General features: G+C 57.2%; 1 protein-coding gene and 2 long non-coding RNA genes across 3 annotated transcripts; all 3 read right to left on the bottom strand.

The window, feature by feature from the left end:
• Nucleotides 1-616: 616 nt before the first annotated feature.
• LOC117976329 (mitogen-activated protein kinase-binding protein 1-like) lies at nucleotides 617-16,937 on the bottom strand. The gene is made up of 17 exons (XM_055099339.2): nucleotides 16,170-16,937; nucleotides 15,244-15,467; nucleotides 12,677-14,242; nucleotides 11,723-11,833; nucleotides 11,455-11,523; nucleotides 9,521-10,286; nucleotides 9,099-9,232; nucleotides 8,828-8,883; nucleotides 7,410-7,646; nucleotides 6,728-6,894; nucleotides 6,368-6,513; nucleotides 6,056-6,253; nucleotides 5,861-5,885; nucleotides 5,258-5,541; nucleotides 4,419-5,033; nucleotides 3,911-3,996; nucleotides 617-3,271 (listed from the first exon to the last, which is right to left on the bottom strand). The coding sequence occupies exons 6-17, from the start codon at nucleotides 9,622-9,624 to the stop codon at nucleotides 3,044-3,046; spliced, it is 2,280 nt and encodes a 759-aa protein (XP_054955314.1). The 5' UTR covers nucleotides 9,625-10,286; nucleotides 11,455-11,523; nucleotides 11,723-11,833; nucleotides 12,677-14,242; nucleotides 15,244-15,467; nucleotides 16,170-16,937; the 3' UTR covers nucleotides 617-3,043.
• An 828-nt stretch (nucleotides 16,938-17,765) lies between these two features.
• LOC129394127 (uncharacterized) lies at nucleotides 17,766-20,772 on the bottom strand. The gene is made up of 3 exons (XR_008621308.2): nucleotides 20,029-20,772; nucleotides 19,103-19,326; nucleotides 17,766-18,101 (listed from the first exon to the last, which is right to left on the bottom strand). It is a non-coding gene; the product is annotated as an uncharacterized LOC129394127 (long non-coding RNA).
• Nucleotides 20,773-21,488: 716 nt separating this feature from the next.
• LOC134729327 (uncharacterized) lies at nucleotides 21,489-25,532 on the bottom strand. Its single transcript, XR_010110336.1, has 3 exons — nucleotides 24,762-25,532; nucleotides 23,836-24,059; nucleotides 21,489-22,834 (listed from the first exon to the last, which is right to left on the bottom strand). It is a non-coding gene; the product is annotated as an uncharacterized LOC134729327 (long non-coding RNA).
• Between the last annotated feature and the right edge of the window lie 722 nt (nucleotides 25,533-26,254).

Below are 26,254 nucleotides of genomic sequence, written 5' to 3'. Positions count from 1 at the left end.
GGCACCCGCCGCAGGCCACACCCCCAGCACTCGCCCCGCCCTCCCCGGAGTCCCCGCCGCAGGCCACACCCCCAGCACTCGCCCCGCCCTTCCAGAGGCACCCGCCGCAGGCCACACCCCCAGCACTCGCCCCGCCCTTCCAGAGGCACCCGCCGCAGGCCACACCCCAAGCACGCGCCCCGCCCTCCCCGGAGTCCCCGCCGCAGGCCACACCCCCAGCACTCGCCCCGCCCTCCCCGGAGTCCCTGCCGCAGGCCACACCCCCAGACCCTCGCCCCGCCCTTCCAGAGGCACCCGCCGCAGGCCACACCCCCAGCACTCGCCCCGCCCTCCCCGGAGTCCCCGCCGCAGGCCACACCCCCAGCACTCGCCCCGCCCTTCCAGAGGCACCCGCCGCAGGCCACACCCCAAGCACGCGCCCCGCCCTCCCCGGAGTCCCCGCCGCAGGCCACACCCCCAGACCCTCGCCCCGCCCTTCCAGAGGCACCCGCCGCAGGCCACACCCCCAGCACCCCGCCCCGTCCTGCCCCTGGACACACACCGGGTTCTGCCACCGAAGCGGTGGAGCGACTGGCAGCGCCCGCTTCGGCCTGCCCCACTGGCCGGCATCCCAGGGTTAACAAACAATTGTGTTTATTGACAAGTTCATACATCAGTACAAACGGGCACGTTAAAAACAGCCCCCCCGCCCCATGCAGCCGAGGATGAGGAGGGAAGCGCCGCGACCTGCACAAAGTATAAAAGTTATAAATAAGGGGCTTTCAAAACAGGGCGGGGGCAAACCTGGAGTGGGGCGGCGGTTGCCGGTGGCCTCAGACATGCAGAAGGGGACGGGGCACCGGCCGGGCCACGAGGCCCCCCACCCACATGGGGCAGAGGGCAGGAAAAGGGCGGCCACATTCTCACAAACTTCTGGCGAAGGGTAGCTGCCTCCTCGTGAAGGACCTGGCCCAGAGGGCGAACCTGAGTCCCACCTGCGGTGGGCGCGGCTGGTGTGGGAAGTCGGGGCACAGCAGGCACGGGCCGGCCCCCGGCGCCGCGGGAGTTCCAGGGCCATGCGGGTGGCGATGCTAGAGGAGTGGGGAAGGGCCAGGTTTGGAGCAGCTCAAGCGCACTCAGGCTGATGCCCCGGAGCTGGGAACCTTCTGTAACCCTTTTTCTTTCTTTTTTTTTTTTTTTGAGATGGCGTGTAGCTTTGTCACCTAGGTTGGAGTGCAATGGCGCGATCTCGGCTCACTGCAACCTCCACCTCCACCTCCAGGGTTCAAGCGATTCTCCTGCCTAAACCTCCCGAGTAGCTGGGATTACAGGCGCCCACCACCACGCCCAGCTAATTTTTTTATTTTTAGTAGAGACAGGGTTTCACCATGTTGGCCAGGCTGATCTCGATCACCTGACCTCGTGATCCACCCGCCTCGGCCTCCCAAAGTGCTGCGATTACAGGCTTGAGCCACCACACCTGGCCCGGAACTCATTTCTTTATAAGCCTCTGCCTATGGCGCAGCAGGGCGGGTGAAGGGGCTCTCGTGGCCTGAAGCTGTGGTAAAGCTGCTCTGACTTACCTGCAGCAGAGGGGAGCAGTAGGGCCCAGAAAAACCTTTCCTCAACTCTTCAACTGCCTCACGACATGGTCCCACTCTACCTCCTAGGGTCCCCTATCTCCTTTCCCTCACCCCTAATTACTGCCCTTTTACATTCTAACTTATCCCCTCACCTCTGCCACTTACCTGTCCCATCTACCACTTTTCTAGTGTCTCCTTTGGCCCCAGCACCTCCCTCCTCTCAAACTCCAGTATCCAGCACACCCGTGGGTGCCCAGCACTGCCTTTGAGGAGGCTCCTTCTACCTAAACCAGGTGTCCTATGGGCCATCTCATATCAGCTAGGCTGTGGACACCAAGAATCCAGAATCTGGGTTCACTTAGTGTACTGCACCCCTTTTCTGCTCCCTGATAGGTGTTCCACATAAGCCAGGGTGGTGAAGCTGAGGCAGGATGTGAGGAAACCAGGCACACAGCAGCCAGCCGGATACTCTGGCAACCAACACTCAACGGCGTGCTGTGCAGGTAGGTGTGTGTGTGTACATGTGTGCACGTGCATGCGTGTGATCTCATCTGTGGCCGAGGTCCTCAGGAGGTAGGCCAGCGCCCTGTAAATGAGGGATGTTCCAACACAGGCTTCTGACTAAGCATCATTCAGGATGCAGGGAGAAGGTGGCCTCTGGGCTCCAGCAGCCGGCTGGGGTCCAGGGTGGAGGACAGGGAAGAACAAGGGGCTGAGGAAAGGAGGCCAGAGCTTCATGTTTGCCCAGGTGAGGGCTTACTGTCCTGCAGCAACGTCCCACAGCTGGCTCAAGTTCTGGCCAGGAGAGTAAGGGGTCACAGGGAAATACAATGCTGGGCCCCTCTTGGAGGGAGAATGGGAGTGGAATGTGCGGGCTCAGGTCCAAATACCAACTCAAGTCTCCTGATGGCTGGGGACACCCTGGAGGGCCAGATGGCTCTGCCTTTCTGAGCTGCCAGGTATTGGGGAAAACCACCCTGCTCTGGCAGCCAGGGGAGTGCAGCTGGTGTGAGAGGGGAAGTGCAGGTAGAGGTGAAGGCCCACAGTTGGCTGACGGGCACTGAATACCACATCACCTCTCACCTTGACCCCAGAGTACCCTGTGTATGCTCCACCACAGGGAGCTAATCCCTGCAGTAATTTCAAATGGCTTCTAAGAGAGGGCCAGCCCTTCCCAGATTCCTAGATGGGGCAGGCTGCCCTCCTACCTCTCGCACCACCAAGATGACAAAGACCCAAGACCTGTCCCTGCCACTGGAGGGGCTGTGGAGGCAGGAGTTCCAAGGAAGTGAGGCAACAGTCAGGGAAATAAATTAATAAATACAGGCCCCCCACGAGGAGCGGCTGGGAAGGCTGCTTTGCCTCTGAACACTGCTCCCTGCTTTCCACTCCAAGCAGCCCCGCAGGTTTTGGTGAGGGGCAGAGGGGCTGCAGTTTGGAATCGCTGGGGCATTCATTCACTTGGGACAGGCTTCCAGAACTCAGAGTTTGCATTCCATACGCCGTTCCACGGCTCGAAGCAACAGTTCTGAGTATTGCTCCAGCAGGGCCTGTGTCTGCTCGGCTCCCACAGCCCCAGGGCTGCTGCCTGGGCTGGACAGCACTGCCCCAGCCACAGCTTCCAGCTCCTGTCGCACTGAAGAGAAGGTGTCTCTGAGGAGCTGGGCAATCCGACTTTGCTCTGCTGAGGGCATCTTGCAGCCAGCCACCTGAAACAGCACCCCCAGAAGCAAGGTGGAGGAGCCTGTCAACAGACATATAAAAGGGAGGGGCCCCACCTGGGTCCAGCCTGCCTCAGAAGGGACTAGCTGGGAACTCTACCCACCAAGATCAGCATGTATGGCCAGGGAACATGGGATGCAGGCAGACTCTGGGGGTGACGCCCAAGGAGGAACCCATTGGATTGCAGAACCGTCTACATCTTATAAGGAACTCCTTATGACAACTCCGGCAGAATCTGCTTTCTCTTTCAAAGTTTGGGCCTTCTTGGACTGTCCCCTATGTCTAAGGGGGCCAAATAATTCATGGATATGAAAAAGGATGCCATTAATAATTACACTGGGACAACGACATAAACTGGGATTGTCCTGAGCCAACTAGGAGGTGTGGTCTCTTCAGGCCTCACCTCCTGAGGGAAGTCTCCAGCTCTTAACCAGAAATGACCGCAGGTGCCCAGTACAAGAGGCTAGCCTGGCCTCTAACCCCCTCACCTATGCTGCCCAAGATGTTCTTGAGTGTGCCATCCTGTCAGCACAAGAGCCTTAGCATACTGTTCTGGACATGGTTATCCAAAACACCCAGCACTACTGACGTGCCCGCCCTCCTGCCGGGGGGCACCTAACACCCACCGAGTGGTAGAGCCGCACTGCCTGGCGCACGCTGCCGCGGAGCTCTGCCACCAGCTGCTCACACTGCTCCAGGCTCACCGCTGGCTCTGAAAGAGACGGATACAGCTAAGTGAGGCCCAGCATGTAGCCCTTTCAGGCCTCCGCACCCAAGACACTCAGAGCGGGAGAGACCTAGCCCTCAGCATTGCACCCCCCACTTGCCCTCAGTCCCTTCCTCTTGGCTTCTCTTCCAACGGCCTCCCCAACACCACACAAACAAGGTCCAGAGGAGACGGCCAGCCCCAAGTTCAGAAGCCACTGAATGGGCAAGTGAGTCACAAGGAAATCATGAAGGTTAGCAGGAGGGTCTCACCATCAGGGGTGTGACTTACGGACCTGCGACAGGAGCAGACAGGACAAGGAACACCAGAAGCTGTACCCACAGAAATGGGATGGAGCCAGACAGCGGCCAACAGAGAGGGGAGAGTAAGGATGGGGCAGGAGATGAGAGCTGGGGAGCTGTGCACACCTGAGTCCTGGCTCAGGGCTGCCCCTGGCTTGGTGCATTCCATGGGGTTGGGAGTCTTCTCAGGGGGTGGGGGCTGCAAGTTTTCAGGGCCTTGGAAGAGGCTGCTGACTGGCAGTTGCTGGGCACAGGGGCTGCTGGGCCCAGGATGAGCCTGGCACTCTGTCCTAGGCTTGGGAGTGGTGCCCTCCCCCAAACAGGCCCATCTCTCAGTTGTACTGTGAGCTTTTCCTAGGCCCACCGGGAAGCCAGGCTTTTCTGCCTCGCCAGGGGCCCGGCCTTTGGTGACGGGAGAGAATGCAGCCAGGGTAGGACGGTCAGGCAGTGGTTTGGGGATGTCCAGGACCAGGTGAGCCCAGCTGGGCAGGGCCAGCTTGCTGAGTGGTGAGACTCGGATGGGGGCATGAGCTTGAGGTTCAGCCACCAGGCCCAGGTTCTCCCCAACAGAGATACTGCGGGATATCTTGGCCATGGAACTGGTGGTGGGGTTCTGATAGGAGTGAGGCCAAGACGGACGGCCATCAGCTGGGGGCAGGGAGCCCAGACCATCCTGAGCTTCGATCTCCCGAGACAGCAGTGCGCCTGGTGAAGGGGCCTGCAGACTGGCCTCATGTCTTTCTGCAAAGGAGACAGAGGTATACACAGGTCAGGTGTTGAGGAAGGCATCCCAGGTGCCAACACCCAATCCCGAAGAGCTGCTGTTCCCCTCCACATGCCCATTAAGGGACACCTAGTGGCCAGCACAGTGGCACATCAGGGCCACACCAGGCCCTCCCTCCTCCAGCATGTACATGTGTTCCATACACCCTGCACCCTGGCACTGAACCCATCAGGCTCCTCACCCTGTGGCACCAGACTGTGCACAGACTGGGCCTTCTGGAGTCCAGAAAAGGGGCTGGCTGTGGCCACTCTCTTGGGAGCCCAGCTGCTGTCAGGGTTGAGACGGCATCGTGGCAACAGCACAGAGGCTGCCTGCTGGGGGCTGGGGTTGCCAGAGGACGGTTCCACCTCCGGGGGTGCTCCAGGGGGATTGGCACCATTGCCTCTCGGCTGCTCACCAGATGCCTGTGGCACCTGGGCTGGTCTCGACATCAGTGCCAGGCTTGAGGAGGACGGGGATGGTTCCCTACAGGGAGGAAATGTGGGAGAAGGCCCAGAGAAGGCTCAATGCTCCTCCCTGCCAAAATGGTGAGAAACTCATAGCACCAGGGCACTAGGAGAGAACCAGCACAAAGCCAGATAGGGCTGGGGAAAGGCCAGTTAGCCCAAAACCCGGAGTGCAAAACACCCCGCGCATGGAGAGACAGAACACTGGAGAGGAGAGGGCAGCAGCCCTGGGAGGCCAGGAGAGCCAGAGCTGCTGCTGGGGGGTAGGGGGCCTCTGTACCTGAGTGGGCGGGTCTGTACTTGCAACAGGAATCGTGAAGAGATACTCCGAGACTGACCTCTCTGGGACCTGCACTGGGGCCCCTACCAAGGTCAGAGAAATCATGAATTGGGGCAAAAACCAAGCCCTTGCCCCAGATTTTGCCTCCTTGAGACCCCCAGCCACAGCCTATACCCTGGGACCCTCCTCTCAGGTAGGCAAGGAGGGGAGAAGGGCAAATTGCAGGCACTAAATGCTGGCCCTCTGACCACACCTGGAGCAGCTCCACTGGCCAGAGTCTCAAAGTGCTGTTTTAGAAACTGCTCCTGGTCTGGAGTCTGGGGGCTGCCCTCCTGTAGCCCATAGGGGCCCATGCCTCCCTCCTCTTCTTCCTCTTCTTCATCGCCCTCAGCTGGCTCTTCAAGGTCTGAGGAGATGCCATCCACACTGAGGGGCTCCGTGCTCTCAGAGTCTGGGTGTGGGGAGGGGAGAGAGGCATCGCACTGCACCCATCTGTTGCCAGAGCCTCCCCACCCACCTCCAGGCCCCACCCCCCATGGCCCCTCCCTCCAGGCTACAGCCTCACCTTCAGTGGGGTGCTCCGGGCTGGAAAGGCAGCTGCTGCTGTAATCCACAGAGCAGGCACTGTCAGGGCTGTGCTTTTCTGAGCTCCTGCTGCCTGGGTACACTCTTCCCAGAGTTCCCCGGGCTGGAGCCTGCACTTGGAACTCACTGTCAGGATTCCAGCAGGGAGAAGAAAAGGCAGTGAGCAGGGGTAGGCAGCAGCCCCGCTGGACTCCTGCCTGTGATCAGGGTGAGGGATGAGGCAGTGGTGAGCTGGAAGGAAAGCCCTGAGTATCCTGGGGGCCAACCCTCCCTCGACTAAAGAACACTCATAGGGAGGGGAAGACGGGGGCACGAGGTCTGGCTAGGGCAGGATCCTTGCCTGGTATCCATGGTGGGGTTGTCACTCCGCTCCGGGTAGACAATACCATCTTCAATGGGTGCAGGTTCCAGATCTTGGGCAAAGACCCCTTCCTCTTGTGACAATAATCGGATAATATGGGGATAGGAACAAGGTTGGGAAGCCTGAGGCCGAGGGGGCTTTTCATTCTGGGAACACACAAAGGGATGTTAACAGAGCAGAGGTGACAGATGAGGCAGTGGTAGCTGGGGGGTCAGCCCTGAGTATCCTGGGGGCCAACCCTCCCCTTGGAGAAGAGGTGGAGGTGAGTAAGGATGCGGTGTGCACTCATTCAAGGGGAAGCTGAAGGACAGACATCGAGAAGCCAGGCTGGGCTCCAGTTGCTGATGTGAGCTTCTGGATGAACTGTATTAGCACTCTGGGCTGCCAACCTCCAGCTACCACTTAATACCAAGAGTCCTCCAAGAAACCCAGCCCAGGGCAAAGGCCACTTTTGCCTCTCTACCCCAACCCCTCCCCTGCCTATCCTGATGACCAAACCATACAGCCCAGCCACCCCCATCCTGGCTTTGCAGTTCAGGTTACCCATGTGCCACAGGGGCAGAGCAAGCATAGCTGGACCAGTGCTCAGGTCCCAGCTGGTGGCAAAGGCTGCCTAAGGCCCCTTGGAACTCTCTAGAGAGCTGGGAGAAAGCAGGCTCACCTGGCTAGTGAGTGAAGTCTCAAGGGCCTGCTGCCCATGCTTCCTGGGACCAGATGGGATGATGGCCAGCGAGTCCTGGCTAGGGTCCTGCAGGCTTGGGGCCAGTGTTTCCAGCTGCCGCAGATCCAGCATGGATCTAACGCTCAGTTCCACACCTGGCTGAACCCAGCGCCCTCTTCTTCTGGGTCCCGGGTTGGCTGCAGGAGCCGGGTCCAGGAACCCCACGGACTCCTGTGCCTGGTGGGAGGTAGGGGGTGGGGGAGGAGTAACAACAACCACACAGTCAGATCAACAAATATCCATATATCCCTTACTATGTGCCTGGCACACTACACATGCTAGCTTACTTCATCCTCACAGCAACCTTTTGAAATGGGCACTAGTATCATCCTTGTTTTACAGATGAGGAGACTGAAGCACAGGGGGCTTAAGTGACCAGTCTGCGTCCCACAGACAGTAAGTGGCCTGCAGGTTAGTCTGGCTCCAGAGTTCACGCTCTTAGCTGCATTCCGCATCCTCTGGCACAGGAACCCCTAGTCTCAGCCTTCACCTGGTATCGTGGATGCCTCAGAGCTGGGGGGTCTCTAAAAGTCTCCCACTCTGAGGGCAGCCCCAGCAGCAACCACTTACTACCAAGAGTCCCCCAAGAAACCCAGACCAGGGCAAAGGCCACTTCTGCCTGTCTACCCCAACCACTCCTTTTGCCTCTCTACCCCAATCACTCCAATAGCTGGGGGCCCCAAAGTCCCTTTACAGCACCAAGGACAAACCTATAGCCCAGGCCTGAGACCCCTGGCCCGGTCAGGGTGCTCCAGAGACACCACAGCATCATCACTCTGTGAAACTGTTGCTGACAACGGAAGGTACTGGTGCTTGGGAACTTGCTCTGAACACCTTGATCCCCCTTTGGCCACCCCAGGGCAGTCGCTGAGTTATGGGTCCCCTCGTGGCCTTTTCCCTCTAACTATTCTGGAAGTTCTCCGCTTACCTCCTAACCGGGGTCTTTAGAACTGTTTCTCCGGATCTCCGCTCTTTGGATCCTTGATTTCCTGCATTTTAGTTCTAACTATCTGGCTTAGGGGTCCTTTGTCCTCTCCACCTTGAGCTCTTCTCTGATGATATTTACTTCCAGGCACCAGGCAGCTGAACAAGTGCCCCACCTCCCCAGTGCTGACTAACCCTGTGCTCCATCCACCCCAACTGGTCCACAGGAAGGAAATGCCTGGGCTTTCTTCACCCCGCACCCAGGACCGGCCCAGCTGCTTCAACTTCCCCGACAAGGCCTTCCTTGGACACAGGAGTGCAGCATGTGGGCAGACCCCATGCCCCAGTACCCTACCAGGCCCAGAGAGCCCTGTTCTCACAGCTCCCTTTGCCTCCTCTAACCTTGGAAGAACATTTTAACAATGGCGACTCACCCGACTCATCTCCCAGTGGGACAGGCTTCGGGGCAAGGCTGGGCTGGGGACCGAGGCTAGACAGAAACAGGCAGTCAGAGGAAGTGTCTCCTGCTCCCCCACCCCCACCCAACCCTGGAGCCCTGGACCCATCAGCCCATACCCTGTGTGGCCACAATGATGCCTCAGTTTCCTCAGCTCACACTGCTCTCACCCCACAGTCTCAGAAAAACCATATCTAGCCATCATACCAACTAGGACCTGTCTGCCCCCACACCCAACTGCCACAGACCCAGTGCCTTCTTGGTACTCTTGGCAAGGACGGGCAGTGCTGGAAGTTCTTCTTCAGTCCCCTCATCTTCTCCCTCCTTGTCACTGTCTGATGAGAGAGCCGGTCCAGGAGACAGCATTGATGGGGCCTGGTGCCTGAGTCCGAGACAAGGAAGGGCATGGGGAGAGGAGACTCAATAGGGGGAGAGGAGGCTCAATGGGGGAAGAAGGAAGAGGAGACTCAATGAGGGGAAGAGGAGACTCAATAGGGGGAGAGGAGACTCAACAGGGGGAAGAGGCTGACATCATGGATCCTTGTGTGAGAGGTAAGGTCTTGGGAGACAGAGTTGCTGAATGGCAGGCCCAAAGCATGGAGGAAGTGCAGTGAGGTCCCAGCAAGCCATCTGCACACCCACCCATCACTTGCCCACATTCTGTTCTCACCAGTTGGGTCCAGAAGCCCTTTGGGGAGAGGATGGTCCTTGCTGCTTGCCGCCCCGCTGACGCTGGCGCAACTCAGCCAGACGCTGCCTCATGCTGATGGTCATCTCAGAGCTCAGGCGCCACACAAATATGCAGCTGGGGTAAAGCCACACAGTTGGCTGAAGGAGGGGCAGGTAGAATGGCTAGCGCCATTCTTTCCCCTTATCCATGGACGTGTATCAATTACTTGCACTTAGTTCAGAATCTTTAGCCACTCCATGTTCATGGTTATTTCATTTATTCAATGTAGTAACATGTTTAAACCTCTCCCGTCCTGGAAAAAAAAAGTCCTACATTTAACCCTATCTCCCTCTTTAGCTTAAAGTCATCTGTAATCTTCCTTGCCATTTATTTACTCCATGTCCCAGGTTGAACAGTATCCACACGCCCCCAAAAATTCATGTTCTCCCTAGGAATCTTAGAATGTGACTTTATTTGGAAATAGGGTTGTTGCAGATGTAATTAGTTAGGAGTGGACCCTTAATCCACTATGACTGGTGTCGGTGTCCTTAGAAGAAGAATAGAGGGAATGCAGAGGCACACGCAGAGAGGAGGCCATGTGATGATGGGGGCGGAAACTGGGGTGATGCATCTACAAGCCAAGGAATGTCAGGGCTTGCAGGAAACCCCAGAAGCGAATGGAAAGGCATGGAGCAGATTCTTCCTAGCATCTTCAGAGAGAGCATGGTGCTGCCAACACCTCGTTTTGAACTTCTAGCTTCCAAAACTGTGAGAGAAAAAATTTCTGTTGTTTTAACAAGACACCCAGTTTCTGGTATTTTGTGACAGCAGACCTAGAAACTGAATATACCCGTTAAACCACCACCGTTTTCCTTTTGGTTCCAAGATTCTTTCGTGTATGACCTGCGAGAGCCAAATCCAGTCTTTATTTGGCCTCTCTGGAGCACGTGCAACTCATTTATTCCTTATTGATGCTTCTCCCCCACATCCTTCTCGGCCTCTTTCATTGCTTCCTAATCTCACAGCCAGCTACCGCATACTGGAGTCCCTGGGTTCATCACCACCTTTTCCCATTCTGTTCATGCTCCACCGCAATCTCATCCAAATACCAGCTCTCCTCCCACCCCCATGCTGATGATTCCCCAAGCCCTCTGGCCTAAGCCTCTCTCCTGAGATCTACTTTGAGTTCCCCACTGCCTCCTGGACATTTCCACCTAGAACTTGTACAAGCACTTCAAAAACTACATGGCTAAAATGGAAGTCATGGTCTAGAAGCCTCCTTCCCACATAAACCTGCTTTTTCTCCTGTAACCTGCATGTGAATGAGAGGCTTCACGTTCACACAGGGGCATAAGCCAGACACCTGGCATCTTCTTGGGCTTCTCCTCTGCACCCTTGGCCATGGTCACTGAAGCCAAAGGACTCTGCCCATAAGGGTTTGGGGAATGTACCCTCTGCATCCCTGCTGCAGCTGCTTCAGCTCAGCCTCTTACCACCTCTTGTGGCTAGCGGAGACCTCCACTACACCACACTTTCATGCTGCTCTGGGAGCACTTTCTTATACCACCTTGTTTTAAGCCATTCCCCTGCTTCGAATGCTTCAGGGTTTCCTGGTCACCTTTAGGATGCTGTCCTTAGCATTCCTCCACTTGGAATAACAACGCCTTGTAGCATCTGGCTTTCAGGAGTTTAGAGTGGAGGGGCTCTGCATTCAACTCCAGGACCTACCACAAACTTGGTGCATGGCCCTGGGCAACATACTTACTCTCTCTGTGCCTCAGATTCCTCACCTGAAAATGGGGATAATAATAGTACCTACCTCATAGGGTTGTTGTAAAGATTAAATGAGCGAATATGTTCCGAGTACCCGGAACTGTGTCCAGCATGTCCTAAGTGGGCACTAAATATTAACTGCTGTTGCTGTTAAGTATTACCTTTCCCCACTCATTTCTGTACAGCTTCCCATGTGCATTGTTTTCCAGCTGATCAGAACACTCTTCCATCTTAGAAGAAAAAAAGAGAAGCCCCACCTGTGTTCCCCTGGCTTTTGGCCTTGACACACACTGTCTGGAATGCCTTTCCCACCACCTCTCCTCCCATGCTCCCTATGAACATACTTCGACTCATCTTTTCTAACCTAAGTACCCTCCCCTGCAGTCAAGCATGCTCTTCACTGAGCCTTCGTAAGGACCTTGTGCTCACCTCTATTGCAGCACAGATCACACTGCATTATAAAGGACCATCTCCTGTCTCTCTGTCCATCTTTCAGAGTTTGCTGTATTGATCTTAGTGATGTCAGCACGTGGCACTCAGCTAGACAAAGAAAGCAGGCTCAATAAAGGCTGGTAGAATTAAGTAAAGAATTGTATAAAGACATTAAATAGAGATGGGGTACAAATATGTCCCAGGCTGCCTGGGATAGTCCTGGTTTAGGCCATGGTCCTGATATAATTACTAACAACACCCTCTTTCACTGTCAAAAATATCTCCTTTGGACAATACATTATAAGGTCACTCTAGGTATTAGAGCTGTGATTCTCACCCTATCGGGCCCAATTTTCTCTTTGCTTAACAGCTATTTTAGAATACCCTAGGCACTATCTTTAAATGGGATTGATAGGCAATAGAAACTGCCAATAACAGAATTTCAAAAAAACCAATGTAATACCCTAAATAGAATGCTAAATGGAAAATGAAGGAGATTTTTTAAAAAGTAGCTTAAACTAAAATTATGTGTGCAGTATTTTGATGTGTAAATGCTTAGGTCTTACACTTCTGGCCAAGATGGAGTAACAGAGACCAAAATTACTTTCTGACCTAAAACAACAAAAATACTGGACAAAATATATGAAACTATGGCCCTCAAGCAACAAAGGGAATCAATCACTGGAATCAAGCATCAAAAGGCAGTGATCCTCAAGAAATGAGAAACAAATGAGGCTAGCCCCACAATTGACCTCCCAAACACCTTAGAAAACTTTCCAGGCCACAGCACAGGAAGAAAGAATGCAGATGGAGCTCAGAGATCTTCCTGAGTTGAGAGGACAGAACTGTGAGTCTGGGAAGGCCAATGTGGCTAGAATTCATAGGGCAGAATATTGAGGAGGAGAGGGCTGTACAGAGACAGAGCTCTGGAAATCTGAAGATAATACTTACCCTCCTTGACTGTTTAACAGAGTAGTGATCAGAGTATGCAGGTATGAAAATCGCCTGAGAGCCTGGACCCGGTGGCTCGCACCTGCAATCCCAGCACTTTCGGAGGCTGAGGTGGGTGGATCACAAGGTCAGGAGATAGAGACCATCCTGGAAAACATGGTGAAACCCCATCCCTACTAAAAACAAAAAAATTAGCTGGGTGTGGTGACACACGCCTCTAGTCCCAGCTACTCAGGAGGCTGAGGCAGGAGAATCCCTTGAACCTGGGAGGCAGTGGTTGCAGTCACCCGAGATCCAGCAAAGCATGGGCAACAGAGCAAGACTCAGTCGCAAAAAAAAAAGAAAGAAAGAAAAAAGAAAACTGCCTGAGAATGGAAAGAGAATCATCCACAAAGAGAGCCAGCCCCTCTTCCCCCCTGGCTCTTGGGACCCCGATCGGAAGGTGGGGAGGCGCCTCGTGAGGCGGAGACTGAGAGCCAGCCCCTCTTCCTCCACTGGCTCTTAGGACCCCCATCGCAGGGGGCGGAGGCACCCCCAGCGAGGCGGGGTCTCGGAGCCAGCCCCTCTTCCCCCACTGGCTCTTAGGAACCCCATCGCAGGGGGGGAGGCACCCCCCGCGAGGCGGGGTCTCAGAGCCAGCCCCTCTTCCCCCACTGGCCCTTAGGACCCCCATCGCAGGGGGGGAGGCACCCCCCACGAGGCGGAGACTGAGAGCCAGCCCCTCTAAGCCTTCTGGCTCTTAGGACCCCCATCACGGGGGGGGAGGCACCCCCCGCGAGGCGGGTACAGAGAGCCAGCCCCTCTAAGCCTTCTGGCTCTTAGGACCCCCATCACGGGGGGGGGGAGGCACCCCCCGCGAGGCGGGTATAGAGAGCCAGCCCCTCTTCTGCTCCTGGCTCTTAGGACCCCCATCACAGGGGGGGAGGCACCCCCCGCAAGGCGGGTAAAGAGAGCCAGCCCCTCTTCCCCCACTGGCCCTTAGGAACCCCATCACAGGGGGGGAGGCACCCCCCGTGAGGCGGGTTCTCAGAGCCAGCCCCTCTTCCCCCACTGGCCCTTAGGACCCCCATCGCAGGGGGGGGAGGCACCCCCCACGAGGCGGGGTCTCAGAGCCAGCCCCTCTTCCGCCACTGGCCCTTAGGACCCCCATCGCAGGGGGGGAGGCACCCCCAGCGAGGCGGGGTCTCAGAGCCAGCCCCGCTTCCCCCACTGGCTCTTAGGACCCCCATCGCAGTGGGGGGAGGCACCCCCAGCGAGGCGGGGTCTCAGAGCCAGCCCCTCTTCCCCCGCTGGCTCTGAGGATCCTCCGTGGACTCACAGCCTCTTTACCATATTGTGAGTAATATCATCTCCCCCTCTGGAGATTACGAACTCTTTCACAGACGGGTGTACACCCTCGGTGTACAGAGGGTGTACACCCGTCTGTATTGGGAGTAATATCATCCTCTTCCTCCCTGAATATGAAGAACAGTATCACAGGGGTGTTTCTACTCCCTGCGATATCGCGTGTCATATCCTCCTCTCCCACGTTGCAATTAGAAGGAATATCAGTGGGGGCGTGTCCACCTGTAGGGAAAAGAGAGAGAGGTCAGACTGTCACTGTGTCCATGTAGAAAGGAAAGACATAAGAGACTCCATTTTGAAAAAGACCTGTCCTTTAAACAATTGCTTTGCTGAGATGTTGTTAATTTGTAGCTTTGCCCTAGCCGCTTGGCCCCAGCCACTTTGACCCAACCTGGAGCTCACAAAAACATGTGTCGTATAAAATCAAAGTTTAAGGGATGTAGGGCTGTGCAGGACGTGCCTTGTTAACAAAATGTTTACCAGCAGTATACTTGGTAAAAGTCATCGCCATTCTCTAGTCTCAATAAACCGGGGACACAATGCACTGTGGAAAGCCGCAGGGACCTCTGCCCTTGAAAGCAGGGTATGGTCCAAGCTCTCTCCCCATCTGATAGTCTGAAATATAGCCTCATGGGATGAGAAAGACCTGACTGTCCCCCAGCCCGACACCCGTAATGGGTCTGTGCTGAGGTGGATTAGTAAAAGAGGAAAGCCTCTTGCAGCTGAGATGGAGGAAGGCCACTATCTCCTGCTTGCCCCTGGGAACTGAATGTCTCGGTGTAAAACCCGATTGTACATTCGTTCAACTCTGAGATAGGAGAAAAGCTGCCCTGTGGCGGGAGGCGAGACATGTTTGCAGTAACACTGCCTTGTTCTTCTTTACTCCACTGAGATGTTTGGGTGCAGAGAAACAAATCTGGCTTACGTGCATGTCCAGTCATAGTACCTTCCCTTGAACCTAATTATGACATGGATTCTTTTGCTCACATGGCTTCTGCTGACTCTCTCCTTATCATCACCCTGCTCTCCTACTACATTCCTTTCTGCTAAAATCATGAAAATCATAATCAATAACAACTGAGGGAACTCAGAGGCTGGTGCCGGTGCAGGTCCTTGGTGTGCTGAGCGCCGGTCCCCTGGACCCACTGTTGTATCTTTACACTTTGTCTCTGTGTCTTATTTCTTTTCTCAGTCTCTCGTCCCACCCAACTAGAAATACTCACAGGTGTGGAGGGGCAGTCCACCACTTCATCCACCTTCTGTCATATTGAAAGTAACATCATCTTCTTCCCTCCAGGATCGTGGGAATAATATCCCTGGGGGGTTTCCACTTTCTGCCATGTATGTAGTCATATCACCCCCTCCGCCGTGGAATATCATTAAGGAACATCTCACACGGGGCTGTATACTTCCTCCGATATTGGGAGTGACATCAACCTCTCGGTCTCTGAATATGAGGAAGAAAATCACAGGGCGGGTGTACACCTCGTGCTGTACGATGGGGAGTCATATCTGTCTGTTATGGGGAGTAATATCATCCTCTCCCTTTCAGGATACTAATAACAATTTAACAGGCTGGGTGAACACAGCCTGCGATGCTGAAATTATCATCCTCTCCCCCTCTTTCTCCCCTGGCTCTTAGGATGCCCATCTCAGCGGAGCGAGCCACCCCCCGCGAGGCGGGGACTGAGCCAGCCCCTCTTCCCCCCTGGCTCTTAGGACCCCCATCGCAGTGGGGGGATGCACCCCTGGCGAGGCGCGGACTTAGAGCCAGCCGCTCTTCCCCCCCTGGCTCTTGGGACCCCCATCGCAGGGGGGGAGGCACCCCCTCGTGGCGGGGACTGAGAGCCAGCCCCTCTTCCCTCCATTTCTCTTAGGACCCCCATCGCAGGGGGGGAGGCACCCCCCGCGAGGCGGGGACTGAGGGCCAGCCGCTCTTTCCCCCCTGGCTCTTAGGACCCCCATCGCAGGGAGGGGAGGCACCCCCCGCGAGGCGGTGACTGAGAGCCAGCCCTTCTTCCTCGCCCAACTCTGAGGATCCCCATCACACGGGGGAGGCACACCCCGCGAGGCGGGGACTGAGAGCCAGTCCCTCTTGCCCCCCTGGCTTATGACCCCCATCGAGGATTCTAAGACCCTTAGGACCGACCTGGAGGGCTGTGGGTATTAGGTGTCCAAGAAGAAAACTCAGATCTGCCGACGACCGCAGGTAGCTTACTTGGGATTTACTATTCGACAGGTGTCCGAAAGCAGCCCGGGATCCGAAAGAAAGCAGGTCATTTGCAATCTTCCGGAGCCTAAGGGCAGAAGGCTGGTGAGAGAATTCCTAGGAGCTGTGGGGTTTTGTAGACTGCGGAGCCCAACTTTGCAGTATTAGCCACGCCTTTGTATGACGTCACAAAGGGGGCGGGGACCGGGAACATTTGGAATGGGGATTCCAACAACAGCAAGTCTTTCATGACTTAAAGGAAAAACTTCTGAAAGCCCCAGCCCAGGGGCTAGCGGATCTCACAAAGCCTTTTCCACTGTATGCGTCAGAGAAAAGATGGCAGCTGGACTTTAAACCCAAACTGTGGGGCCCTGGCTGAGGCCGGTGGCCTACCTCTCTAAACAGCTAGACAGGGTTTCTAAAGGATGGCCCCCCTGTTTGAGGGCCTTGGCAGCAACTGCCCTGCTAGTACAAGAAGCAAATCAGCTGACTCTTGGGAAAAACCAGAACATAAAGGCCCCCCAAGCTGTGGTGACTGAAAGCCAGCCCCTCTTCCCCTCCTGGCTCTTAGGACCCCCATCGCAGGAAGGGGAGGCACTCCCCGAGAGGCGGGCACTGAGAGCCAGCCCCTCATCCCCCCCTGGCTCTTAGGACCCACATCGCAGGGGGAGGAGGCACCTCCAGTGAGGCGGGGTCTCAGAGCCAGCCCCTGTTCCCCCACTGGCCATTAGGACCCCCATCGCAGGGGGGGAGGCACCCCCCACGAGGCGGAGACTGAGAGCCAGCCCCTCTAAGCCTTCTGGCTCTTAGGACCCCCATCACGGGTGGGGGAGGCACCCCCCGCGAGGCGGGTACAGAGAGCCAGCCCCTCTAAGCCTTCTGGCTCTTAGGACCCCCATCACGGGGGGGGGAGGCACCCCCCGCGAGGCGGGTACAGAGAGCCAGCCCCTCTAAGCCTTCTGGCTCTTAGGACCCCCATCACGGCGGGGGGAGGCACCCCCCGCGAGGCGGGTATAGAGAGCCAGCCCCTCTAAGCCTTCTGGCTCTTAGGACCCCCATCACGGGGGTGGGAGGCACCTCCCGCGAGGCGGGTACAGAGAGCCAGCCCCTCTAAGCCTTCTGGCTCTTAGGACCCCCATCACGGGGTGGGGAGGCACCCCCCGCGAGGCGGGTACAAAGAGCCAGCCCCTCTAAGCCTTCTGGCTCTTAGGACCCCCATCACGGGGGGGGAGGCACCCCCCGCGAGGCGGGTATAGAGAGCCAGCCCCTCTTCTGCTCCTGGCTCTTAGGACCCCCATCACGGGGGAGAGGCACCCCCTGCAAGGCGGGTACAGAGAGCCAGCCCCTCTTCCCCCACTGGCCCTTAGGAACCCCACCACAGGGGGGGAGGCACCCCCCGTGAGGCAGGTTCTCAGAGCCAGCCCCTCTTCCCCCACTGGCCCTTAGGACCCCCATCGCAGGGGGGGGAGGCACTCCCCATGAGGCGGGGTCTCAGAGCCAGCCCCTCTTCCCCCACTGGCCCTTAGGACCCCCATCGCAGGGGGGGGAGGCACCCCCAGCGAGGCGGGGTCTCAGAGCCAGCCCCTCTTCCCCCGCTGGCTCTGAGGATCCTCCGTGGACTCACAGCCTCTTTACCATATTGTGAGTAATATCATCTCCCCCTCTGGAGATTACGAACTCTTTTACAGACGGGTGTACACCCTCGGTGTACAGAGGGTGTACACCCGTCTGTATTGGGAGTAATATCATCCTCTTCCTCCCTGAATATGAAGAACAGTATCACAGGGGTGTTTCTGCTCCCTGCGATATCGCGTGTCATATCCTCCTCTCCCACGTTGCAATTAGAAGGAATATCAGTGGGGGCGTGTCCACCTGTAGGGAAAAGAGAGAGAGATCAGACTGTCACTGTGTCCATGTAGAAAGGAAAGACATAAGAGACTCCATTTTGAAAAAGACCTGTCCTTTAAACAATTGCTTTGCTGAGATGTTGTTAATTTGTAGCTTTGCCCTAGCCGCTTGGCCCCAGCCACTTTGACCCAACCTGGAGCTCACAAAAACATGTGTCGTATAAAATCAAAGTTTAAGGGATGTAGGGCTGTGCAGGACGTGCCTTGTTAACAAAATGTTTACCAGCAGTATACTTGGTAAAAGTCATCGCCATTCTCTAGTCTCAATAAACCGGGGACACAATGCACTGTGGAAAGCCCCAGGGACCTCTGCCCTTGAAAGCAGGGTATGGTCCAAGCTCTCTCCCCATCTGATAGTCTGAAATATAGCCTCATGGGATGAGAAAGACCTGACTGTCCCCCAGCCCGACACCCGTAATGGGTCTGTGCTGAGGTGGATTAGTAAAAGAGGAAAGCCTCTTGCAGCTGAGATGGAGGAAGGCCACTGTCTCCTGCTTGCCCCTGGGAACTGAATGTCTCGGTGTAAAACCCGATTGTACATTCGTTCAACTCTGAGATAGGAGAAAAGCTGCCCTGTGGCGGGAGGCGAGACATGTTTGCAGTAACACTGCCTTGTTCTTCTTTACTCCACTGAGATGTTTGGGTGCAGAGAAACAAATCTGGCTTACGTGCATGTCCAGTCATAGTACCTTCCCTTGAACCTAATTATGACATGGATTCTTTTGCTCACATGTCTTCTGCTGACTCTCTCCTTATCATCACCCTGCTCTCCGACTACATTCCTTTCTGCTAAAATCATGAAAATCATAATCAATAACAACTGAGGGAACTCAGAGGCTGGTGCCGGTGCAGGTCCTTGGTGTGCTGAGCGCCGGTCCCCTGGACCCACTGTTGTATCTTTACACTTTGTCTCTGTGTCTTATTTCTTTTCTCAGTCTCTCGTCCCACCCAACTAGAAATACTCACAGGTGTGGAGGGGCAGTCCACCACTTCATCCACCTTCTGTCATATTGAAAGTAACATCATCTTCTTCCCTCCAGGATCGTGGGAACAATATCCCTGGGGGGTTTCCACTTTCTGCCATGTATGTAGTCATATCACCCCCTCCGCCGTGGAATATCATTAAGGAACATCTCACACGGGGGTGTATACTTCCTCCGATATTGGGAGTGACATCAACCTCTCGGTCTCTGAATATGAGGAAGAAAATCACAGGGCGGGTGTACACCTCGTGCTGTACGATGGGGAGTCATATCTGTCTGTTATGGGGAGTAATATCATCCTCTCCCTTTCAGGATACTAATAACAATTTAACAGGCTGGGTGAACACAGCCTGCGATGCTGAAATTATCATCCTCTCCCCCTCTTTCTCCCCTGGCTCTTAGGATGCCCATCTCAGCGGAGCGAGCCACCCCCCGCGAGGCGGGGACTGAGCCAGCCCCTCTTCCCCCCTGGCTCTTAGGACCCCCATCGCAGTGGGGGGATGCACCCCTGGCGAGGCGCGGACTTAGAGCCAGCCGCTCTTCCCCCCCTGGCTCTTGGGACCCCCATCGCAGGGGGGGAGGCACCCCCTCGTGGCGGGGACTGAGAGCCAGCCCCTCTTCCCTCCATTTCTCTTAGGACCCCCATCGCAGGGGGGGAGGCACCCCCCACGAGGCGGGGACTGAGGGCCAGCCGCTCTTTCCCCCCTGGCTCTTAGGACCCCCATCGCAGGGAGGGGAGGCACCCCCCGCGAGGCGGTGACTGAGAGCCAGCCCTTCTTCCTCGCCCAACTCTGAGGATCCCCATCACACGGGGGAGGCACACCCCGCGAGGCGGGGACTGAGAGCCAGTCCCTCTTGCCCCCCTGGCTTATGACCCCCATCGAGGATTCTAAGACCCTTAGGACCGACCTGGAGGGCTGTGGGTATTAGGTGTCCAAGAAGAAAACTCAGATCTGCCGACGACCGCAGGTAGCTTACTTGGGATTTACTATTCGACAGGTGTCCGAAAGCAGCCCGGGATCCGAAAGAAAGCAGGTCATTTGCAATCTTCCGGAGCCTAAGGGCAGAAGGCTGGTGAGAGAATTCCTAGGAGCTGTGGGGTTTTGTAGACTGCGGAGCCCAACTTTGCAGTATTAGCCACGCCTTTGTATGACGTCACAAAGGGGGCGGGGACCGGGAACATTTGGAATGGGGATTCCAACAACAGCAAGTCTTTCATGACTTAAAGGAAAAACTTCTGAAAGCCCCAGCCCAGGGGCTAGCGGATCTCACAAAGCCTTTTCCACTGTATGCGTCAGAGAAAAGATGGCAGCTGGACTTTAAACCCAAACTGTGGGGCCATGGCTGAGGCCGGTGGCCTACCTCTCTAAACAGCTAGACAGGGTTTCTAAAGGATGGCCCCCCTGTTTGAGGGCCTTGGCAGCAACTGCCCTGCTAGTACAAGAAGCAAATCAGCTGACTCTTGGGAAAAACCAGAACATAAAGGCCCCCCAAGCTGTGGTGACTGAAAGCCAGCCCCTCTTCCCCTCCTGGCTCTTAGGACCCCCATCGCAGGAAGGGGAGGCACTCCCCGAGAGGCGGGCACTGAGAGCCAGCCCCTCATCCCCCCCTGGCTCTTAGGACCCACATCGCAGGGGGAGGAGGCACCTCCAGTGAGGCGGGGTCTCAGAGCCAGCCCATCTTCCCCCACTGGCCCTTAGGACCCCCATCGCAGGGGGGGAGGCACCCCCCACGAGGCGGAGACTGAGAGCCAGCCCCTCTAAGCCTTCTGGCTCTTAGGACCCCCATCACGGGGGGGGGAGGCACCCCCCGCGAGGCGGGTACAGAGAGCCAGCCCCTCTAAGCCTTCTGGCTCTTAGGACCCCCATCACGGGGGGGGGGAGGCACCCCCCACGAGGCGGGTACAGAGAGCCAGCCCCTCTAAGCCTTCTGGCTCTTAGGACCCCCATCACGGGGGGGGAGGCACCCCCGCGAGGCGGGTATAGACAGCCAGTCCCTCTTCTGCTCCTGGCTCTTAGGACCCCCATCACAGGGGGGGAGGCACCCCCCAAGCGGGTACAGAGAGCCAGCCCCTCTTCCTCCACTGGCCCTTAGGAACCCCATCACAGGGGGGGAGGCACCCCCCGTGAGGCAGGTTCTCAGAGCCAGCCCCTCTTCCCCCACTGGCCCTTAGGACCCCCATCGCAGGAAGGGGAGGCACTCCCCGAGAGGCGGGCACTGAGAGCCAGCCCCTCATCCCCCCCTGGCTCTTAGGACCCACATCGCAGGGGGGGAGGCACCCCCAGTGAGGCGGGGTCTCAGAGCCAGCCCCTCTTCCCCCACTGGCCCTTAGGACCCCCATCGCAGGGGGGGAGGCACCCCCCACGAGGCGGAGACTGAGAGCCAGCCCCTCTTCCCCCACTGGCCCTTAGGACCCCCATCGCAGGAAGGGGAGGCACTCCCCGAGAGGCGGGCACTGAGAGCCAGCCCCTCATCCCCCCCTGGCTCTTAGGACCCACATCGCAGGGGGAGGAGGCACCTCCAGTGAGGCGGGGTCTCAGAGCCAGCCCCTGTTCCCCCACTGGCCATTAGGACCCCCATCGCAGGGGGGGAGGCACCCCCCACGAGGCGGAGACTGAGAGCCAGCCCCTCTAAGCCTTCTGGCTCTTAGGACCCCCATCACGGGGGGGGGGAGGCACCCCCCGCGAGGCGGGTACAGAGAGCCAGCCCCTCTAAGCCTTCTGGCCCTTAGGACCCCCATCACGGCGGGGGGAGGCACCCCCCGCGAGGCGGGTATAGAGAGCCAGCCCCTCTAAGCCTTCTGGCTCTTAGGACCCCCATCACGGGGGGGGAGGCACCCCCCGCGAGGCGGGTACAGAGAGCCAGCCCCTCTAAGCCTTCTGGCTCTTAGGACCCCCATCACGCGGGGGGGGATGCACCCCCCGCGAGGCGGGTGCAGAGAGCCAGCCCCTCTAAGCCTTCTGGCTCTTAGGACCCCCATCACGGGGGGGGGGAGGCACCCCCCGCGAGGCGGGTATAGAGAGCCAGCCCCTCTTCTGCTCCTGGCTCTTAGGACCCCCATCACAGGGGGGGAGGCACCCCCCGCAAGGCGGGTAAAGAGAGCCAGCCCCTCTTCCCCCACTGGCCCTTAGGAACCCCATCACAGGGGGGGAGGCACCCCCCGTGAGGCGGGTTCTCAGAGCCAGCCCCTCTTCCCCCACTGGCCCTTAGGACCCCCATCGCAGGGGGGGGAGGCACCCCCCACGAGGCGGGGTCTCAGAGCCAGCCCCTCTTCCGCCACTGGCCCTTAGGACCCCCATCGCAGGGGGGGAGGCACCCCCAGCGAGGCGGGGTCTCAGAGCCAGCCCCGCTTCCCCCACTGGCTCTTAGGACCCCCATCGCAGTGGGGGGAGGCACCCCCAGCGAGGCGGGGTCTCAGAGCCAGCCCCTCTTCCCCCGCTGGCTCTGAGGATCCTCCGTGGACTCACAGCCTCTTTACCATATTGTGAGTAATATCATCTCCCCCTCTGGAGATTACGAACTCTTTCACAGACGGGTGTACACCCTCGGTGTACAGAGGGTGTACACCCGTCTGTATTGGGAGTAATATCATCCTCTTCCTCCCTGAATATGAAGAACAGTATCACAGGGGTGTTTCTACTCCCTGCGATATCGCGTGTCATATCCTCCTCTCCCACGTTGCAATTAGAAGGAATATCAGTGGGGGCGTGTCCACCTGTAGGGAAAAGAGAGAGAGGTCAGACTGTCACTGTGTCCATGTAGAAAGGAAAGACATAAGAGACTCCATTTTGAAAAAGACCTGTCCTTTAAACAATTGCTTTGCTGAGATGTTGTTAATTTGTAGCTTTGCCCTAGCCGCTTGGCCCCAGCCACTTTGACCCAACCTGGAGCTCACAAAAACATGTGTCGTATAAAATCAAAGTTTAAGGGATGTAGGGCTGTGCAGGACGTGCCTTGTTAACAAAATGTTTACCAGCAGTATACTTGGTAAAAGTCATCGCCATTCTCTAGTCTCAATAAACCGGGGACACAATGCACTGTGGAAAGCCGCAGGGACCTCTGCCCTTGAAAGCAGGGTATTGTCCAAGCTCTCTCCCCATCTGATAGTCTGAAATATAGCCTCATGGGATGAGAAAGACCTGACTGTCCCCCAGCCCGACACCCGTAATGGGTCTGTGCTGAGGTGGATTAGTAAAAGAGGAAAGCCTCTTGCAGCTGAGATGGAGGAAGGCCACTATCTCCTGCTTGCCCCTGGGAACTGAATGTCTCGGTGTAAAACCCGATTGTACATTCGTTCAACTCTGAGATAGGAGAAAAGCTGCCCTGTGGCGGGAGGCGAGACATGTTTGCAGTAACACTGCCTTGTTCTTCTTTACTCCACTGAGATGTTTGGGTGCAGAGAAACAAATCTGGCTTACGTGCATGTCCAGTCATAGTACCTTCCCTTGAACCTAATTATGACATGGATTCTTTTGCTCACATGGCTTCTGCTGACTCTCTCCTTATCATCACCCTGCTCTCCTACTACATTCCTTTCTGCTAAAATCATGAAAATCATAATCAATAACAACTGAGGGAACTCAGAGGCTGGTGCCGGTGCAGGTCCTTGGTGTGCTGAGCGCCGGTCCCCTGGACCCACTGTTGTATCTTTACACTTTGTCTCTGTGTCTTATTTCTTTTCTCAGTCTCTCGTCCCACCCAACTAGAAATACTCACAGGTGTGGAGGGGCAGTCCACCACTTCATCCACCTTCTGTCATATTGAAAGTAACATCATCTTCTTCCCTCCAGGATCGTGGGAATAATATCCCTGGGGGGTTTCCACTTTCTGCCATGTATGTAGTCATATCACCCCCTCCGCCGTGGAATATCATTAAGGAACATCTCACACGGGGCTGTATACTTCCTCCGATATTGGGAGTGACATCAACCTCTCGGTCTCTGAATATGAGGAAGAAAATCACAGGGCGGGTGTACACCTCGTGCTGTACGATGGGGAGTCATATCTGTCTGTTATGGGGAGTAATATCATCCTCTCCCTTTCAGGATACTAATAACAATTTAACAGGCTGGGTGAACACAGCCTGCGATGCTGAAATTATCATCCTCTCCCCCTCTTTCTCCCCTGGCTCTTAGGATGCCCATCTCAGCGGAGCGAGCCACCCCCCGCGAGGCGGGGACTGAGCCAGCCCCTCTTCCCCCCTGGCTCTTAGGACCCCCATCGCAGTGGGGGGATGCACCCCTGGCGAGGCGCGGACTTAGAGCCAGCCGCTCTTCCCCCCCTGGCTCTTGGGACCCCCATCGCAGGGGGGGAGGCACCCCCTCGTGGCGGGGACTGAGAGCCAGCCCCTCTTCCCTCCATTTCTCTTAGGACCCCCATCGCAGGGGGGGAGGCACCCCCCGCGAGGCGGGGACTGAGGGCCAGCCGCTCTTTCCCCCCTGGCTCTTAGGACCCCCATCGCAGGGAGGGGAGGCACCCCCCGCGAGGCGGTGACTGAGAGCCAGCCCTTCTTCCTCGCCCAACTCTGAGGATCCCCATCACACGGGGGAGGCACACCCCGCGAGGCGGGGACTGAGAGCCAGTCCCTCTTGCCCCCCTGGCTTATGACCCCCATCGAGGATTCTAAGACCCTTAGGACCGACCTGGAGGGCTGTGGGTATTAGGTGTCCAAGAAGAAAACTCAGATCTGCCGACGACCGCAGGTAGCTTACTTGGGATTTACTATTCGACAGGTGTCCGAAAGCAGCCCGGGATCCGAAAGAAAGCAGGTCATTTGCAATCTTCCGGAGCCTAAGGGCAGAAGGCTGGTGAGAGAATTCCTAGGAGCTGTGGGGTTTTGTAGACTGCGGAGCCCAACTTTGCAGTATTAGCCACGCCTTTGTATGACGTCACAAAGGGGGCGGGGACCGGGAACATTTGGAATGGGGATTCCAACAACAGCAAGTCTTTCATGACTTAAAGGAAAAACTTCTGAAAGCCCCAGCCCAGGGGCTAGCGGATCTCACAAAGCCTTTTCCACTGTATGCGTCAGAGAAAAGATGGCAGCTGGACTTTAAACCCAAACTGTGGGGCCCTGGCTGAGGCCGGTGGCCTACCTCTCTAAACAGCTAGACAGGGTTTCTAAAGGATGGCCCCCCTGTTTGAGGGCCTTGGCAGCAACTGCCCTGCTAGTACAAGAAGCAAATCAGCTGACTCTTGGGAAAAACCAGAACATAAAGGCCCCCCAAGCTGTGGTGACTGAAAGCCAGCCCCTCTTCCCCTCCTGGCTCTTAGGACCCCCATCGCAGGAAGGGGAGGCACTCCCCGAGAGGCGGGCACTGAGAGCCAGCCCCTCATCCCCCCCTGGCTCTTAGGACCCACATCGCAGGGGGAGGAGGCACCTCCAGTGAGGCGGGGTCTCAGAGCCAGCCCCTGTTCCCCCACTGGCCATTAGGACCCCCATCGCAGGGGGGGAGGCACCCCCCACGAGGCGGAGACTGAGAGCCAGCCCCTCTAAGCCTTCTGGCTCTTAGGACCCCCATCACGGGTGGGGGAGGCACCCCCCGCGAGGCGGGTACAGAGAGCCAGCCCCTCTAAGCCTTCTGGCTCTTAGGACCCCCATCACGGGGGGGGGAGGCACCCCCCGCGAGGCGGGTACAGAGAGCCAGCCCCTCTAAGCCTTCTGGCTCTTAGGACCCCCATCACGGCGGGGGGAGGCACCCCCCGCGAGGCGGGTATAGAGAGCCAGCCCCTCTAAGCCTTCTGGCTCTTAGGACCCCCATCACGGGGGTGGGAGGCACCTCCCGCGAGGCGGGTACAGAGAGCCAGCCCCTCTAAGCCTTCTGGCTCTTAGGACCCCCATCACGGGGTGGGGAGGCACCCCCCGCGAGGCGGGTACAAAGAGCCAGCCCCTCTAAGCCTTCTGGCTCTTAGGACCCCCATCACGGGGGGGGAGGCACCCCCCGCGAGGCGGGTATAGAGAGCCAGCCCCTCTTCTGCTCCTGGCTCTTAGGACCCCCATCACGGGGGAGAGGCACCCCCTGCAAGGCGGGTACAGAGAGCCAGCCCCTCTTCCCCCACTGGCCCTTAGGAACCCCACCACAGGGGGGGAGGCACCCCCCGTGAGGCAGGTTCTCAGAGCCAGCCCCTCTTCCCC

Source organism: Pan paniscus, chromosome 18, assembly GCF_029289425.2.
Source record: "Pan paniscus chromosome 18, NHGRI_mPanPan1-v2.0_pri, whole genome shotgun sequence".
Classification (NCBI taxonomy): domain Eukaryota; kingdom Metazoa; phylum Chordata; class Mammalia; order Primates; family Hominidae; genus Pan; species Pan paniscus.
The sequence above is the reverse complement of the archived record's forward strand: the minus strand, read 5'-3'. Positions and strand labels throughout refer to the sequence as shown.

What these genes read in the sequence shown, in the direction of transcription:
- LOC117976329 (XM_055099339.2), bottom strand. Translation starts at nt 9,624, where the DNA reads ATGACCATCAGCATGAGGCAGCGTCTGGCTGAGTTGCGCCAGCGTCAG. An exon ending in CCCACTGGGAGATGAGTCGG is followed by an intron (nt 7,647 to 8,827) that starts GTGAGTCGCCAT and finishes ACCTCCCACCAG; the next exon opens with GCACAGGAGTCCGTGGGGTT. An exon ending in AGCCCTGAGCCAGGACTCAG is followed by an intron (nt 3,997 to 4,418) that starts GTGTGCACAGCT and finishes CGTCTCTTTCAG; the next exon opens with AGCCAGCGGTGAGCCTGGAG.